Source organism: Eptesicus fuscus, chromosome 13, assembly GCF_027574615.1.
Source record: "Eptesicus fuscus isolate TK198812 chromosome 13, DD_ASM_mEF_20220401, whole genome shotgun sequence".
Lineage (NCBI taxonomy): Eukaryota > Metazoa > Chordata > Mammalia > Chiroptera > Vespertilionidae > Eptesicus > Eptesicus fuscus.
This window is the reverse complement of record NC_072485.1, coordinates 23,448,782-23,462,516: the sequence shown is the minus strand read 5'-3', so window position 1 is coordinate 23,462,516 and position 13,735 is coordinate 23,448,782. Positions and strand designations below refer to the sequence as shown.

General features: G+C 43.2%; 1 protein-coding gene across 1 annotated transcript in view; it reads left to right on the top strand.

Annotated features, from left to right (window-relative positions):
- The window catches only part of HEPHL1 (hephaestin like 1), a 56,348-nt gene that overhangs the window by 38,902 nt on the left and 3,711 nt on the right, over positions 1-13,735 (top strand). Inside the window, exons 12-16 of the mRNA XM_008149172.3 lie at positions 244-457; positions 5,163-5,302; positions 7,589-7,729; positions 11,361-11,467; positions 13,284-13,506. Coding sequence (XP_008147394.2) covers positions 244-457; positions 5,163-5,302; positions 7,589-7,729; positions 11,361-11,467; positions 13,284-13,506 — 825 coding nt within the window. The remainder of the gene's footprint in view (positions 1-243; positions 458-5,162; positions 5,303-7,588; positions 7,730-11,360; positions 11,468-13,283; positions 13,507-13,735) is intronic.

The following is a 13,735-nucleotide window of genomic DNA, read 5'->3' as shown; positions in this document are numbered from 1 at the left end:
GTTGCAAATGAATTTCAGAAGGTATCTCCCCCGCCCCCCTAAGTAAATATACTCCAAGTAATTTTTCTCCCTGGGGGACAGATTTTGAAATACTACATAAAGTTGACATTTTTAAAAAAATCTACCTTCCCGGTTATTGATTTTGGGATAACATATGTAAGTTTGCTAGCAAACCCAAACCAAGAACAGCAACAAAACCCACAACCGACCACCACACCCACTGCCAAGCCGTTTCTCTTCCAGGTATTTTCAGGGTGTTCTGTTCCACCATGCACCACTTCACGAGAGGCATGAATCAGATATACGAGGTCAGCAGCTGCGGCAACAAGGACCCCTCCGAGCAGCCGTACGGGATGATAAGAACCTTTTACGTCGCCGCTGAAGAGGTAGAATGGGATTATGCCCCTAACAAAAACTGGGAGTTCGAAAAGCAGCACTTGGACGCAGGAGGGGAAAGGTACCGCGGGCGAAGCCGCCAAGTCTCTTGGGTGGGATTGCACATGCGCTTGTAGACCTTTTTCAAATGTGGAAACCTAAGGACGCCCTGGTTTTTGCCCGCACAGTGTTGGCAGAGACTTTTACTGTGAGCACAAAAGATGAAGGAAGCTGCCCGTCTCCATCCCGAGAAGGGCGCCTGAGGTCATTTGGAGGACACTCGCGGGCGGGCTCTGTCCACCTCCGCCAGGCTGGGACGAATGAAAGTGACTTTGAATATTTTTTTATTGATTTTTTACAGAGAGGAGGGAGAGGGAGAGAGAGGAAGAGAGAGTTAGAAGCATCGATCAGCTGCCTCCTGCACCACCCCCACTGGGGATGTGCCCGCAACCAAGGTACATGCCCTTGACGGGAATCGAACCTGGGACCCTTCAGTCCGCAGGCCGACGCTCTAGCCACTGAGCCAAACCGGTCAGGGCTGAAAGTGACTTTGAGTGAGCGTCTAGAGCGAAAGGATTTAGGGGCCGGGGCAGATCCCAGTGATCGTGGGACTGAGAAGACAAAAGGTGCAGCGGGCGGCAGGGAGGGTGTAGACGCCGGTGAGAGGATGGACTGCTGTAGATGGAGGACCGCGAGGAAGGGGGCCGGAGGGGGGGTTGCCACTGATCAAGTGCTGACCCGGGTGGGAGGCAACCCAGCAGCAGGCAGAAAGGCCAGTGGAGGATGGAGGAGCAGGTCTCCTCTACGGGGCCCTGGACCCAGGAAGTCCGAGGGACTGATCTTCGCCTGAAAGCGCTGTCAGCCACGCTAAGCAGCAAAGCCTCAGCGAGGCTCCGGCCCCTGCGGGCTGGTGAGCCCTGGTCCTCCTAAGCCCCCAGGACGCACTGCGGTAGAGTCAGACAAGGTAGAGAGGCCTGTGTCAGGCTCAGACCTGCAGACTTTCTCCCCCAAAGTTCATCTCCCCCCACTTCTCAACTTCCCTCTGTTTGGCTATCACTGCCCCCCAGATACAGACTCGGAGAGTTCCGTGCAGAGAGTTAAAATCGCCCGACTGGTCATTGGCCGAGCTGGAATTGAACACAGACCTTTTGAAGGACAAATAGCAGGACATGTTGACTTCGGTGCCCCTGTCCTCTTGGTTCTTTATTATCATCCTTCCTTCTCCCCTCCCCTCCACACTCCTCATACTTCTCCCCTAAGGCTAGGCCGCACACAAACTCCTCTACGCACAGCTGTTCCTGACCCAATAGGACGTTTCTCTTCTACCTTGTTGACCTCTGTTTTGAGGGTTCAGACTCCTGGAAAAGAGAGTATAACAGTGCCACCTTATGGATAACTGAAGAAACAAAATGAATCTACATTTTAAAAAGATTTGCCTCGGGGACAAGACGACTTAATAAATTCATTCAGTTATTCACCAACCCATTTGTTAAACCAGACACCCCTCTCCTGCAAAACCCGTGCTGCCCACACAAGCTAAGAACGGATGTCGGTGCAATGGAATGGGAATGAATGCTAATCTGGCCTTTTCTAAAAACGATTATTCCTTTACACGGCTGCCGTAACTAAAGAAATAATTGTGTTGCATGTACAATTTTAGCTCACGAGTGTGTAAGATACATGGCCTTCCTTATTTTCTTGAAACTCAGTGTAATTTCAGTATTAAGACCCGGACTCCCATCCCCCATCCCTCTGGGCTGGCAGGAAGTCCTAGCTTCATTCCTCTGGGATTGTCTCCCGAGTTATACAGAAGGAGAGCAGGTGCTGAGTGTACTTGCACTCTGCCCCTGCCACTCTGGATATTGCCCATGAACAAATAAATAGATAAAAGCGAAGTAAAATGAGAGCATGCTCACATGTTCAAAGTACAAACAATTTGTAGATAAAATAACAGAACAGACATGAAACAAGTTCCCCTAGTGGCACCTCTGTGGTACCCCTGTCAATAGGAACCCAGGATCAAAGGCCCCTTCTATACCCCAGTTGCTATTCCTCTGCCCTTTGACCCAAGGCCATCGCATGGGACACATCTGTTTTTTCAAACCACCACTGGGTACAGGAAGTCTTTCCCTGGGGCTTCCTAAGGACACACCGGGAGAGCCTTGGGTCCCAAAAGGCGAAAATGGGGCCATCAGCACAATGCCAGGGCTTGTGCAGGGGGAGGGAATTTGAAAACAGAAGTTCAATTGCTATGGAGAAATAAAGTTGAATTCCTAGTATTCCTGACTGACATGCAGATAATGTAACTAACCTGGGATTCAAGATAATAACCACCATCTATTGAGCACCCACCGTGATCCAGGCATTTTGCTAGGGCTTTTACAAACTACCTGGTATGACCCTCACAACACACTTGATCAGCTTTGACTCAGCATCACACAGGACATCCTAAAGAGATAATGATAGAGCAAGTGCTTACATGGTGCTTAATAAGTGTCAGACTCAGTGCATTACAGATCTTATCTCATATAATCCTCACACCAATCCTGGGAGCTAGACACATTATTATCACCCCATTTGCAGGGGAAAAAAAGCTGAAAACAGCACAGCGTGGCTCCAGAGTCTGTGCTTGTCACTACCACAAATGTTACTGTGACACCTGGAAAATAAAAGTAGAAAAAAAGTCCCTTCCTTGGAAAGCATACAGTGTAGGGTAGAAGGTAAATGTGCATTTGTTAAATACCTACTGTGTGCTAGGCATTGTGCAAAGTGCTGGTGAAACCGTGCTGAGAAGGGCAGACAAGGTCCTTCTCACACAGACTTGATGGTCCATGGGGAAGACATTAGGACAAGAACATTGAGTGAGGCAATCACTATGGGAGGGAAGTGCAGAGTGCAGCCAGAACTCACAACAGGAGCACACAGCCCGCTGTAGGGGAGAGAGGGGGATAGGGTAAGTGGTTGGGGAAAGCTTCTGGGAGGAAGAAATCTTCGACCAGGAACATGAGGAGTAAACAAATTGAAGTGGCAGGAACTGCACTCTTGGCCCAGGGAACAGCACCTGGGAGGCCTGGAGGTGGAGAGGGCATGTGGTGTTCAAGAGAGTAAATGTTTAGCCCTGGCTGGTGTGGCTAAGGTGGTTGAGCATGGTCCCATGCACCAAGAGGTAGCCGGTTCGATTCCCGGTTGGGTCACACGCCCAGGTTTTGAGCTTGATCCCCATAGGGGGCATGCACAAAGCAGCCAATCAATGTTTCTCACATCAATGTTTCTCTCTCTCCCTTTCCTCTCCCTTCCTCTCTCTCAATAAAAACTTTTCTCTTTTTAAAGAGTGAGTGTTTAGAATGACCTGAGCATAGAGTATGTGAGGGCCAGTGATGGGAAACAAGGTTTGGGAGGCTGGCAGAGGCAGATAGTGAAGTGGTGGCATGCGAGCCAATTTAAAGAGTTTGGCAGTGGGAAGCCATAAAAAGGCTTTCCACAAGGGCCGACTTGGTTGAATGTATTGTTTAGGATCACTGTCTGCAGTGGAGAGCATAGAGGAATGGGAGGAGTGTAGTTGGCAGGAGGATGATTAGGAACAATTCCAGTTAATGCGGGTGGCTTAGATTGAAGTGTGGGCAGCTTCACGTATCGCCATAGTTTAGAGATAAAATTGATAGATTTTTAAAAATCTTTTGTGATGGTCTATCTTGGTGATAGATTAAGTATACAGCCAGTCTTCATTATTGGTGGGTTCCACATTTGTGAATTCGCCTGTTCACTAAAATTTATTTGTGACCCCCCCCCCCAATAAATTCTTGTGGTGCCTTTGAGAACATTTGCAGATATGCATAAGGCAGCAACAATTTTGTGTCACCTGATATTCATGTCAAGCAAGACCTTGCTCTGCCTTCTTGTCTCCAATCTTATGCTGTAAACAAATGTTCTATTTGTCGTTTATTTAGCAACACTTTGTTTTTTTCCATTTTAATGCTTTTTATTGGTGATTTCGCTGTTTAAAATTTCCCCCAACAGTATCTGAATGCCCAAGAGGCCTTACAGAGGAAATATTTGTGTTAGACAAGCTTCATTCAGGCCTGAGTGACAGGGCTGTTAGCTGTGAATTCAGTGTTAATGAATCAGAAGTATATAGTAAATAAGATGTGTTTAAACAGAAACACCCGTAAAACAAGGTTCTATATTGATCTCTTGATGGAAATATTGTGGCCAAAGGTGAGGTGGAACCCAGCCCTGTATTTCCCCGAGGAACGTGGTTCAGTATTTGTTAATTCAGTGTTTGTGGTGACTTTCTAGGACATAATAACTACTATGATTAACGAGAATCAACTGTATCTGTATTTGTACATTGGCATATGCTCAAACCACAGGCTTTCTTGAGATCTTTCAAAGTGGGAAAGCATACCAAGGAACAGAATGATAACATATGAAATCTGGAGGAATGTGGGTGCGTGGGCATGTGTGTGAGGTAGTTACTACCCAGAAGGAAATTACAACCGCAAGGGGCCCTTAGGAGTCTCTGACTGAGCCTGGCCCTTACTCAGCACCCAGCAGGGCTGTGGAGCAATGGCTCCCAAGAGTGAGCCATGGGCCAGTGCTGGGCTGCTTGCAGCAGTACCCGCTGAGTGCTTTAAATTCGGATTCCAAAAGGCCAGCTCCCCAGGGAGATGATCCTAATCGCAGCGAGGTTAGGGAAGCACTGCCCCAGAGTACCCCGCATCACCCAGAAGCACTCAAGGTTTTTCTACCGTCTAACAACTTTAATTTCTGCTGCTTCTGACTTGCAGACATGGAGATATATTTATGAACCACACTGAAAACTGGATTGGCTCTCAGTACAAGAAGGTGGTTTACAGGGAATACACCGATGGAGAATTTGTGGAGATCAAAGCCCGGCCACCTCGAGAGGAGCACTTAGAACTGCTGGGTATGGCACACACACACACACACACACACACACACACACACACGTCCGTTAGATTCACACCTGAGAATGGAGGAAAGGAACAGAGTAGCCTGCCTGCATTCAGCCAAGTGCTGCATCTTCCTGCCCTCCCACCCTCAGGGAGCATGCTGTGTGCGCAGCCCATCCAGCGCATAGTCAGATGGACAGAGCGCTTGCATAACTTCTTCCAGGTCCTCGATTACCCGTGCACAGGACCATAACAACACACATAAAAATAATTCAGACGAAAGAGGAAGCCCCTATGTGAGAGGGGTGCTCAGGGTGAAAGGCCTGGTTTCCATTTGGGCCATGGCCTTAGAGCCACTCTGCCTGTCTGATGCCTGGGCCTGCCTGACCCTGCCATCTAGTTAACCCTCCCTCCCACCCTCCCTTCCTTCCTTTCTCCACCTGAGAATCCCCAAACCTGATCCCATCGTGAAGATGTGATCTCAAGGCAGAGGACTAATCTGGATGACTTTCTGAAATCCGTTCCCATTTTTAAATGCACAAGGTAACTTACGTGCCTAACATGACTTTATGGAGTGCTTTTTAATATTAAGATAAGGGCCCAAGGCTGCTAGCTGGATAAATGATCAAATGCCCCACCCAGCCACACCACACCTTCACCACCTATTAATATTGGCACACAAGCTTGCTTGTCACACTAAATGAAGTCAGCCCCGGGGGGAGCGTTTCTTCTTTTGAGACTTGTGTGTGTCAGCTGAGCTCCGGAGAAAAGGTCCTGGTCCTGCCGAGGGAGCTGGGTCGCCCCTCAGAGAGCCCCAGTTTGGTTCTGCTCAGCAAAATGACACAAACGATGACTCCATCAGAGGCAAGTCCTGCAGCCCTTCAGCCAGGGGAGCAGGAGGCCCATCTGCTCCTCTTCTGCAGCTCAGGGAGACGCGTGCATCCTGAAGTTACAAAAGGCACAGGGCAGGCACAGTACTGCTCATTACTGCTCCCTGTGACCCACCAGGCCACAAATCCAAAAGCATCTGCTGTCACCACTGCAGCAAGCCTGTGCAATTTAAGTGGTAATGAATAGACAAATAGTGATTTTTAATTTAGGCATACACATGCCCTACTTGTAGTTATACCAAACTTACTGTTTAAAAATATGCTTAGAAATTTCTTTGCTAGCTTTATCATTTTTTTCAGACACTTCCTGATTTGCACTATTTCCTTCCAAAGATAATAATAGTCCAACAAATGATATATATATATATATAGGTCTTTCTCAGAAAATCAATTAAAACCATGGTCTGAATCAGTAATGAATGGATAGGTGTGGTCAGACCTCCCTTTCATGAGTATATCTCTCCCCATGAATGTAGAATTCAGTAAATGCCCAAGAATGTGAATAAATAGGGAACTGGTCTCAGGTGCTTCCAAAATGGGAGTCTGTTTCCATCCCCATCAAAGCGGTGCCTCAAGAATGCCACTGTGTGCGTATTGCTCTGTCAGCGTGGTTGGGGGCTGGGCAAACCGCCTGGGCCACTAAGAGGTAAAAGGCACCTGGCATGGGCGATGGCATCCCATAGTCATGCTGGCACAGGCTTCCCCTGTTTTCCATTGGCACACAGGCTGGTTGCTTCTAACAGAAATGTGCATAAATGAAGACTGAAGAGAGCTCATCTCAGCTGTCCAAATATTGAGAAACAGCATTGGACATGCATTAGTGAAATCACTGTATTGATCATAAATCAATATATAAATGCTTACATTTTGTTCTTATCTTTCAGGTTCCTTTTATACACATTACTGTATTATTATTATTATTATTATATCCATTTACCAGATAGTGAACAATTTCAGACTTAACCAAAGTTACATGCAGGGAGATTACAACTGAAAGTCTTCATATTGTGGATATGGCTTTTCCTGGAGATTATGTCTAAGCAGTAGTAGAAATTTAAGCATTTATTATTGTGTTTCAATGCACTGAAATAAGAACTTCACATACATTATCTTATTAAGTCCTATGATAAAAGCATCATTAAACCCATCTTATAGAAGAAGAAGTTGAGATTCAGGCAGGCCTTGACTATAAGGCCTCTCTAGTAAGTGAAAGAGGCAGGATTTGGGCCCAAATTGGTCCAATTGCCAAAACTACATGCTCTTTAATACTACATATATGGCCCTCTAAAGGAAATACACTAATGAAGAAGCTAATATTTATTTTATTTTGCCAAATACTACCTACATTTAAAATACTTCAGTGTTGAAAAGAGCAACGATAATGCACACAGACCTGTGTTTTGCCTTTAGGCCCAATGATACATGCTGAGGTGGGTGACTCTATCCTGATCATATTTAAGAACAAAGCCAATCGGCCCTACTCCATCTCAGCCCACGGTGTGGAGAACACAGAGAGTGGGAAGCGACTCCAAGTGTCCATGACAAAGCCAGGTACGTTACCCCAGAGATCTGCTGCATCCTGATGAGGACACCAGACTCAACTCTTCTCTGCTCATTTCTGATCTCATCTTAATGTTAATGCGTTCCAGCCATCACCTAGTCACTCCCAATATGAGATCATCATTCATCCAATGACCAAATGTTTATGAGGCCCTATGGTCCATTAGGGACCTAAAAATGTAGTAAGACGTGATAATAGTTAACACATATTGAATGTTAACCTTGTGCCAGGTGCTATGCTTTATATATTTAAAAAAACAAACCACAACTAATTTATCCTTATAATAACCCAGTGAGGTAGACACTAACAATAGTTCATTAAATCTGATACCATTGATTATAATGTCCATCATTATTTTATCTGTTTCTTAAAAAAGAAAAAGACATGCTGCCAACTAAACTTTAACATGCCACTGATTGAAAAACACATCCTGACTTCAATTGTATTAAATTGTGAAAAATGTTTATCCTATAATTGATGAAATATGGTATTATGTCCGTTTAACAAATGACAAAAGCACAGAGGAGTAAAGAGCTTGACCAGGTCATACATTAGTAATGAGGGAACCCCAGTTTGTTTGATATTAGAACCTGACCTCTTAACCACACAGTTCTCTAAAGATGCTTCAAATGAATTTGGGAGGAAAAAAAGCAAATAAGCTCAATCATTTCAGTAGTAGTGTGGGTTATACATGATGAAATTCTAAGTATTGAAGAATTTTAAGGATATGTTTATAAAAGTTCCAGAGAAGGAAAATTCATATAGACTGATTGATTACTTAGAAACAATTAGGAAAAGGAGTAATTAGGTAAAGCTTTATAAAGGAGGTAGAACTCCAGTTGGGTTTTAAAAGATAAACTGAACCCAGCTGGTGTGGCTCAGTGGTTGAGCATCGACCTATGAATCAGGAGGTCATGGTTCGGTTCCCGGTCAGAGCACAAACCTGCATTGTTGGCTCAACCCCAGTAGGGAGCATGCAGGAGGCAGCTGATCAATTATTCTCATCATGTATATTTCTCTCTCTCCCTCTCCCTTCCTCTCTGAAATAAAAAAGATAGATAAAAAATAAATAATGCCCCAAAGGGAGAGAAAAATCTCATAATTTAAGCAGCTTCTCATACCATTTACACAGTTGAAGTGTGGTTGTAATAAATGTGATGAGCTACTGTGACCTTCAGTGATGAAATTGACAGCAACCATTGGTATAATTATAGGGGAGTTATAGTACTTTTTACCTCTTCTGTGTAGTAGTATTGTAATACTTAATACTATAGTAATTACAATAAAAGTCATATGAACTTAAAAAAAATAAAAACACATAAAAAGGAGAAAACTAAACAATCTCATGAATCACTAGAAACATCAGCAAGGTACCTCCTACCTATACAAGCATGCAGCTGGGGGAAGAAAAATCGTCATTGGCTGATATTCTTCTGCCACACCCCACTCCACGCCATCCCCAGTAACAGAAGCCTGTATTTTGCTGCTTCAAAAAACTTCTCATGAACATCCTAAATGTCTCTCTATAGGAAAACAGTTAAGTAAATGTTGGAATATCCTTACAATGGACTATTATGCAGCCATTAAATGAAATTTAAGAGTTTGAATGACATGGGAAACACTGGTGGTATCATGTTAAGCAAAATACAAGTATAATGGGAAGGCCCGAGGGAAATAAACCAAAATGTTAATAAAGGTTATATCTTCGTGGTGGTATTTGAGTAGCAGAGTGATGCTCTTTTCTACTTCTTCACATTTTGTTGTACTTTTTAGATTTTCTATAATGAATGTGTCTTACTTAGATGAAGAGGGACATGTTTTAAAATGGGTCAAAAAGCCATAAAGGTATTCATTTTTGATGGTTGAAAGCATCTCGGGGGTAGAGGGAGAGAAAGAAAGGTGCCAATCAGGCATTGATGGGACTCTGGTAGGGCTGTGGACAAGTTGGGGTGACCTTTTGCAGGCTGTTGTGCCCTAATGGTGAGGACGTGCAAGGGACACAGCTCCTCTATGCTGGCTGGCCTTCAAAGAGTCCTTGATGTGAGGTTATGGGAGTGGGGAGAAGAATGATTAGGAAGTGACAAAGGGGCATTTTTCTTACTGGAAATCAGAGAACGAGAATCCCCACAAGGGTCTGACAGGCTGAAAGGTATGGGAGAGCCCAGAGATGAGGGTAGGAGCAAGAAACTAACTTTGGGCAGGAAGTCCAGGCAAGCTGAGAAGAGTAATCTGGGCATGGCTGAGATAAGGAGACAAGCATCGTAAGAAAACTAAGCAGCCCCTATCTTCTATTTCAAAATTATATGACTCAGAAAACATTTACTGAGCATCTTCTTTTTATTTAAGGCTGTGCTCTCTGCTGGGTTGTTCCAACTTTAATCATACCACACCTGTAGCCACTTGCATTTAGGAAGCTAAATATCAGCGTTTTATCTTGTGATTAACAAGGCATAGAGGCTATAATGAAACTTAATGGAAATTAGACCTAAAGTTATATTGCTAACCCACTGGTGTATGAGCACTTATGGAGCAAAGTTACATGTAAGCAGTGCTTTTGTTTTGTTTTGTGGCTCACATTCAGCTATAGGTTATTTGCCCTGATGTGGTGGGGATGGGACACAATTCAAAAGGAGATAATGATTTAAATATGGCTTTTATTTGAGACGTTTACAAAGGGATTATCATGCTAATTCATGAGTATATTTATGACTCCTCTGCAAGGCTCTGGATTGGCCACGGGGGTTTGCCCAGGTATGGTGCCTAGCAACAGGCAGTGCACACATTTGTTATTAGTCTAGATAGAAATTAACGTTTATTGACTGCCTTCAATGTGAGGCCCTATCCTAGGTATTTTATTTCCTTTAATCCTCACAACAGTCTGAAGACTGGATAACTACCCCACTTAATAAGTAAGGAAACTAAAGGTCAGGGAGGTTGAGTAGTGTGTCAAAGGTTGGGTAAGTAGGAAGTCATGGAGTTGAAATTTGGAACTAGATCTCTCTAGTTCTAACAAGATCTCACCTGTTTGCACATTAAAAATCACCTGAAAAGCTTTAAAAAAATACCAATACCCTAGTCCCAGACCCCCCACACTCTAATTTCATTGGTTTGGGATGAGGCCTGAGCAGTGAGGGTTCGCAGAGCTTCCTGGTGATTCCATAGGAAGCCAAGGCTGAAATCCATGGTAATTCAAATGAGCTTGAGCATAGCTCCTGGGAGAGAGACATGACATTTGAGGGGGAAAGTAGTGAGGTATAAAATAAGTCTTTATTTCCTAAATAAACATCAATTGATAATAGAAAGAACAAACTAGAGGGGAAGCTCTAGTCCGAAAAGAAATATCTGCCACTTTGAAACGGCAGAAAATCAAGATGTGAGTTTAATGGCAACATTTCTAATGAATGGGTACTTCTCCCCAGCAAGAAACATTAACCAAAAATACCATATTTTCTGGCGTATAAGACGACTAGGCGTATAGAAGATTTTCCTGGGTTAAAAAGTCGTCTTATATGCCGGAAAATACGGTATATAAAGATCTGTTTGTAGTATTTTTCCAGCTAAATTGCCTGGAATAAGAGGTAACATTAGTAAATCCTTTCTATTTCTTCTCATTCGTTTCAGGAGAAATAAAAACTTACATATGGAATGTCCCTAAAAGGTCAGGTCCAGGGCCATCTGACCCAAATTGTATTCCATGGGTTTACTATTCAACAGTAAACTTTGTGAAGGTAAGATGGAGAGAGCAACCAAAATGCTCAGAGTAATATGGCTGTAAGTTGACTATTAAGTTATCACAATTCTGGTGGGTATATGTGAAGGGTGTCATGGTTTAGAGCGGAAGTCTCAAATTATGGCCATTTGTTTACATTTCCTATGGTTGAATTGAGTAGTTGTGAAAGAAACAGTATGGCCAACAAAGTAAAAAATATTTATTATCTGGTGCTTTGCAGAATATAAGTTATTTGACTCTAATCTAAAGTATGGGGGGAAAGATCAAATCAAATCCCAATGTTTTAATTATCACATTTAGAATTTACAAGGTAGTTTATGTAAATAGGTAGCCATAAAATAAAAATATTTTAAATATAATTTATACCATGGTTTTTGATGTGGAATCTACCATTTTTAAAGGCATCACCACTGCTATCTGGGTTCAGGAAAAGAAAACACATGCCAAACATAGTAACTGAAACTACAAACTATTTGAATAATAAATAGGCTAACTTTATATAGAAATGAAAGGCAAGATTCACTACTGATTGAGTCAGAGATATATATGGTAAAACAACTAGTCTTTAATTATATGTCATAAATCAAAGTCCAAACTAAAGTCACATCTGTATATATAAAAGGCTAATATGGAAAGTGTCCCCTCCTGAGTTCGACCAGGAGACCGGGAGTTCAATTGCTCGCTATGACGTGTGCTGACCACCAGGGGTTGGCACGGAATGAAGGGAGGCCCCTGCCAGCAGCCGGAAGGCCCCAATCAGCCCTGATTGCCAGCCAGGCCTAGGGACCCTACCTATGCACAAGTTTCATGCACCGGGCCTCTAGTATGCTATAAAATTTCAGTAGTGCCCATTGTTTAAAAAGTAAAAGATTCTCTTAACCTTCCTCTTAAATGTTAGATGGCTACATTATTGTCCTTGAGTTGTACTGGACAGTGAAGGAGTTACAGGGTGACATAAAAGACAATTCAAAAAATAAACTTATATTTTGGAATTATGGGAAATGTACACTTATTCGTTTATTTCTTTGTACATCCCCCAAAATATTTATTGAGCACTTGTACTATGAGCTATGCAAACATTCTTGTCTTGAAGGACTTACACTCTTTGGGGAAAATAATACATATGCACTCCCATAATTATAACAAAATTCTGAATCTGGTGCGTTCTATAGGAGTGTCGGAGAAAGAGAGTCTAGGAAGAGAGAGCATTGTGAGCAAAGCTGAAAATAGGAAAGTCAGTGTGTTTGGGAAATGCTGAGAGTCCCATTTGGCCAAATGGGTAATAAGAAAGGAAAGCAGTGGAGGAGCTTAAGCTAGAGAAATCCATTGAGGGAGCTCCTGAGGGGTTCAAGGACCTGTTGAGGATTGACATTCTATTCAGTAGGTTGTGGAGATTCACTGAGGACTTCTAGATATGGGAATGATGAGGTTAATCTGATGGCAGTCCATAGGAAGGGCTGGGGGTGAGTGAGCCAGAGACCAGAGAGGGGCCGATTTCCAGTCCAGGGTGAGGTATTAAGGTCCTACACTAGACGGGTGGCAGATGGACTGGAAAGGAAGTCGCAGAATGGAGAGGCATGGTGAGGGAAAATAAATGTAAGGTTTGATAGTAAATGAAACAGGACCAACTGAGAAAGAAAGAGGAATTAAACACTGGAATAAAGTTATCTGACCTAAATGACAGGTAATATCATAGCACTGTTAACAGAAATAGAGAAATAACTTTCTTGTAAGAAAATGACTTTGTTACAAGCACTTAATCTGTATTATTAAATTATTTAAAGGCTCTTCTACTCAATTTTATTTTCTTTCAGGATACATATAGTGGTTTGATGGGCCCTCTGATTATATGCAGAGAAGGAGTGTTGAATGAAAAAGGAAGAAGAAGCGATGTTGATTACGAATTTGTTCTCTTGTTTTTGGTATTTAACGAGAATGAATCTTGGTATCTGGACGACAATATTAAGAAGTATCTCAATAAAGATCCACGAGATTTTAAGCGCACTGATGATTTTGAGGAGAGCAACAGAATGCATGGTATATCAGAGATTAAAAAAGAAGACCCTTGGTGAGATAAGCTCATAGAAATTCCTGTAACTGTAGGAGGTCCCCAGCCTCCTTCTCTGAGCTCTTCCCCACCCCCAGGTGCTCCTAAAGCTTTCCTTCACAGGGAACCAGTCAAGCCATTGGATGGCTGTCAGCAAGGTCCAGCCAGGCTATGGACCAACTGTTTTAGGAAGTTCTACCCTTGAATGCTGGGATCCCT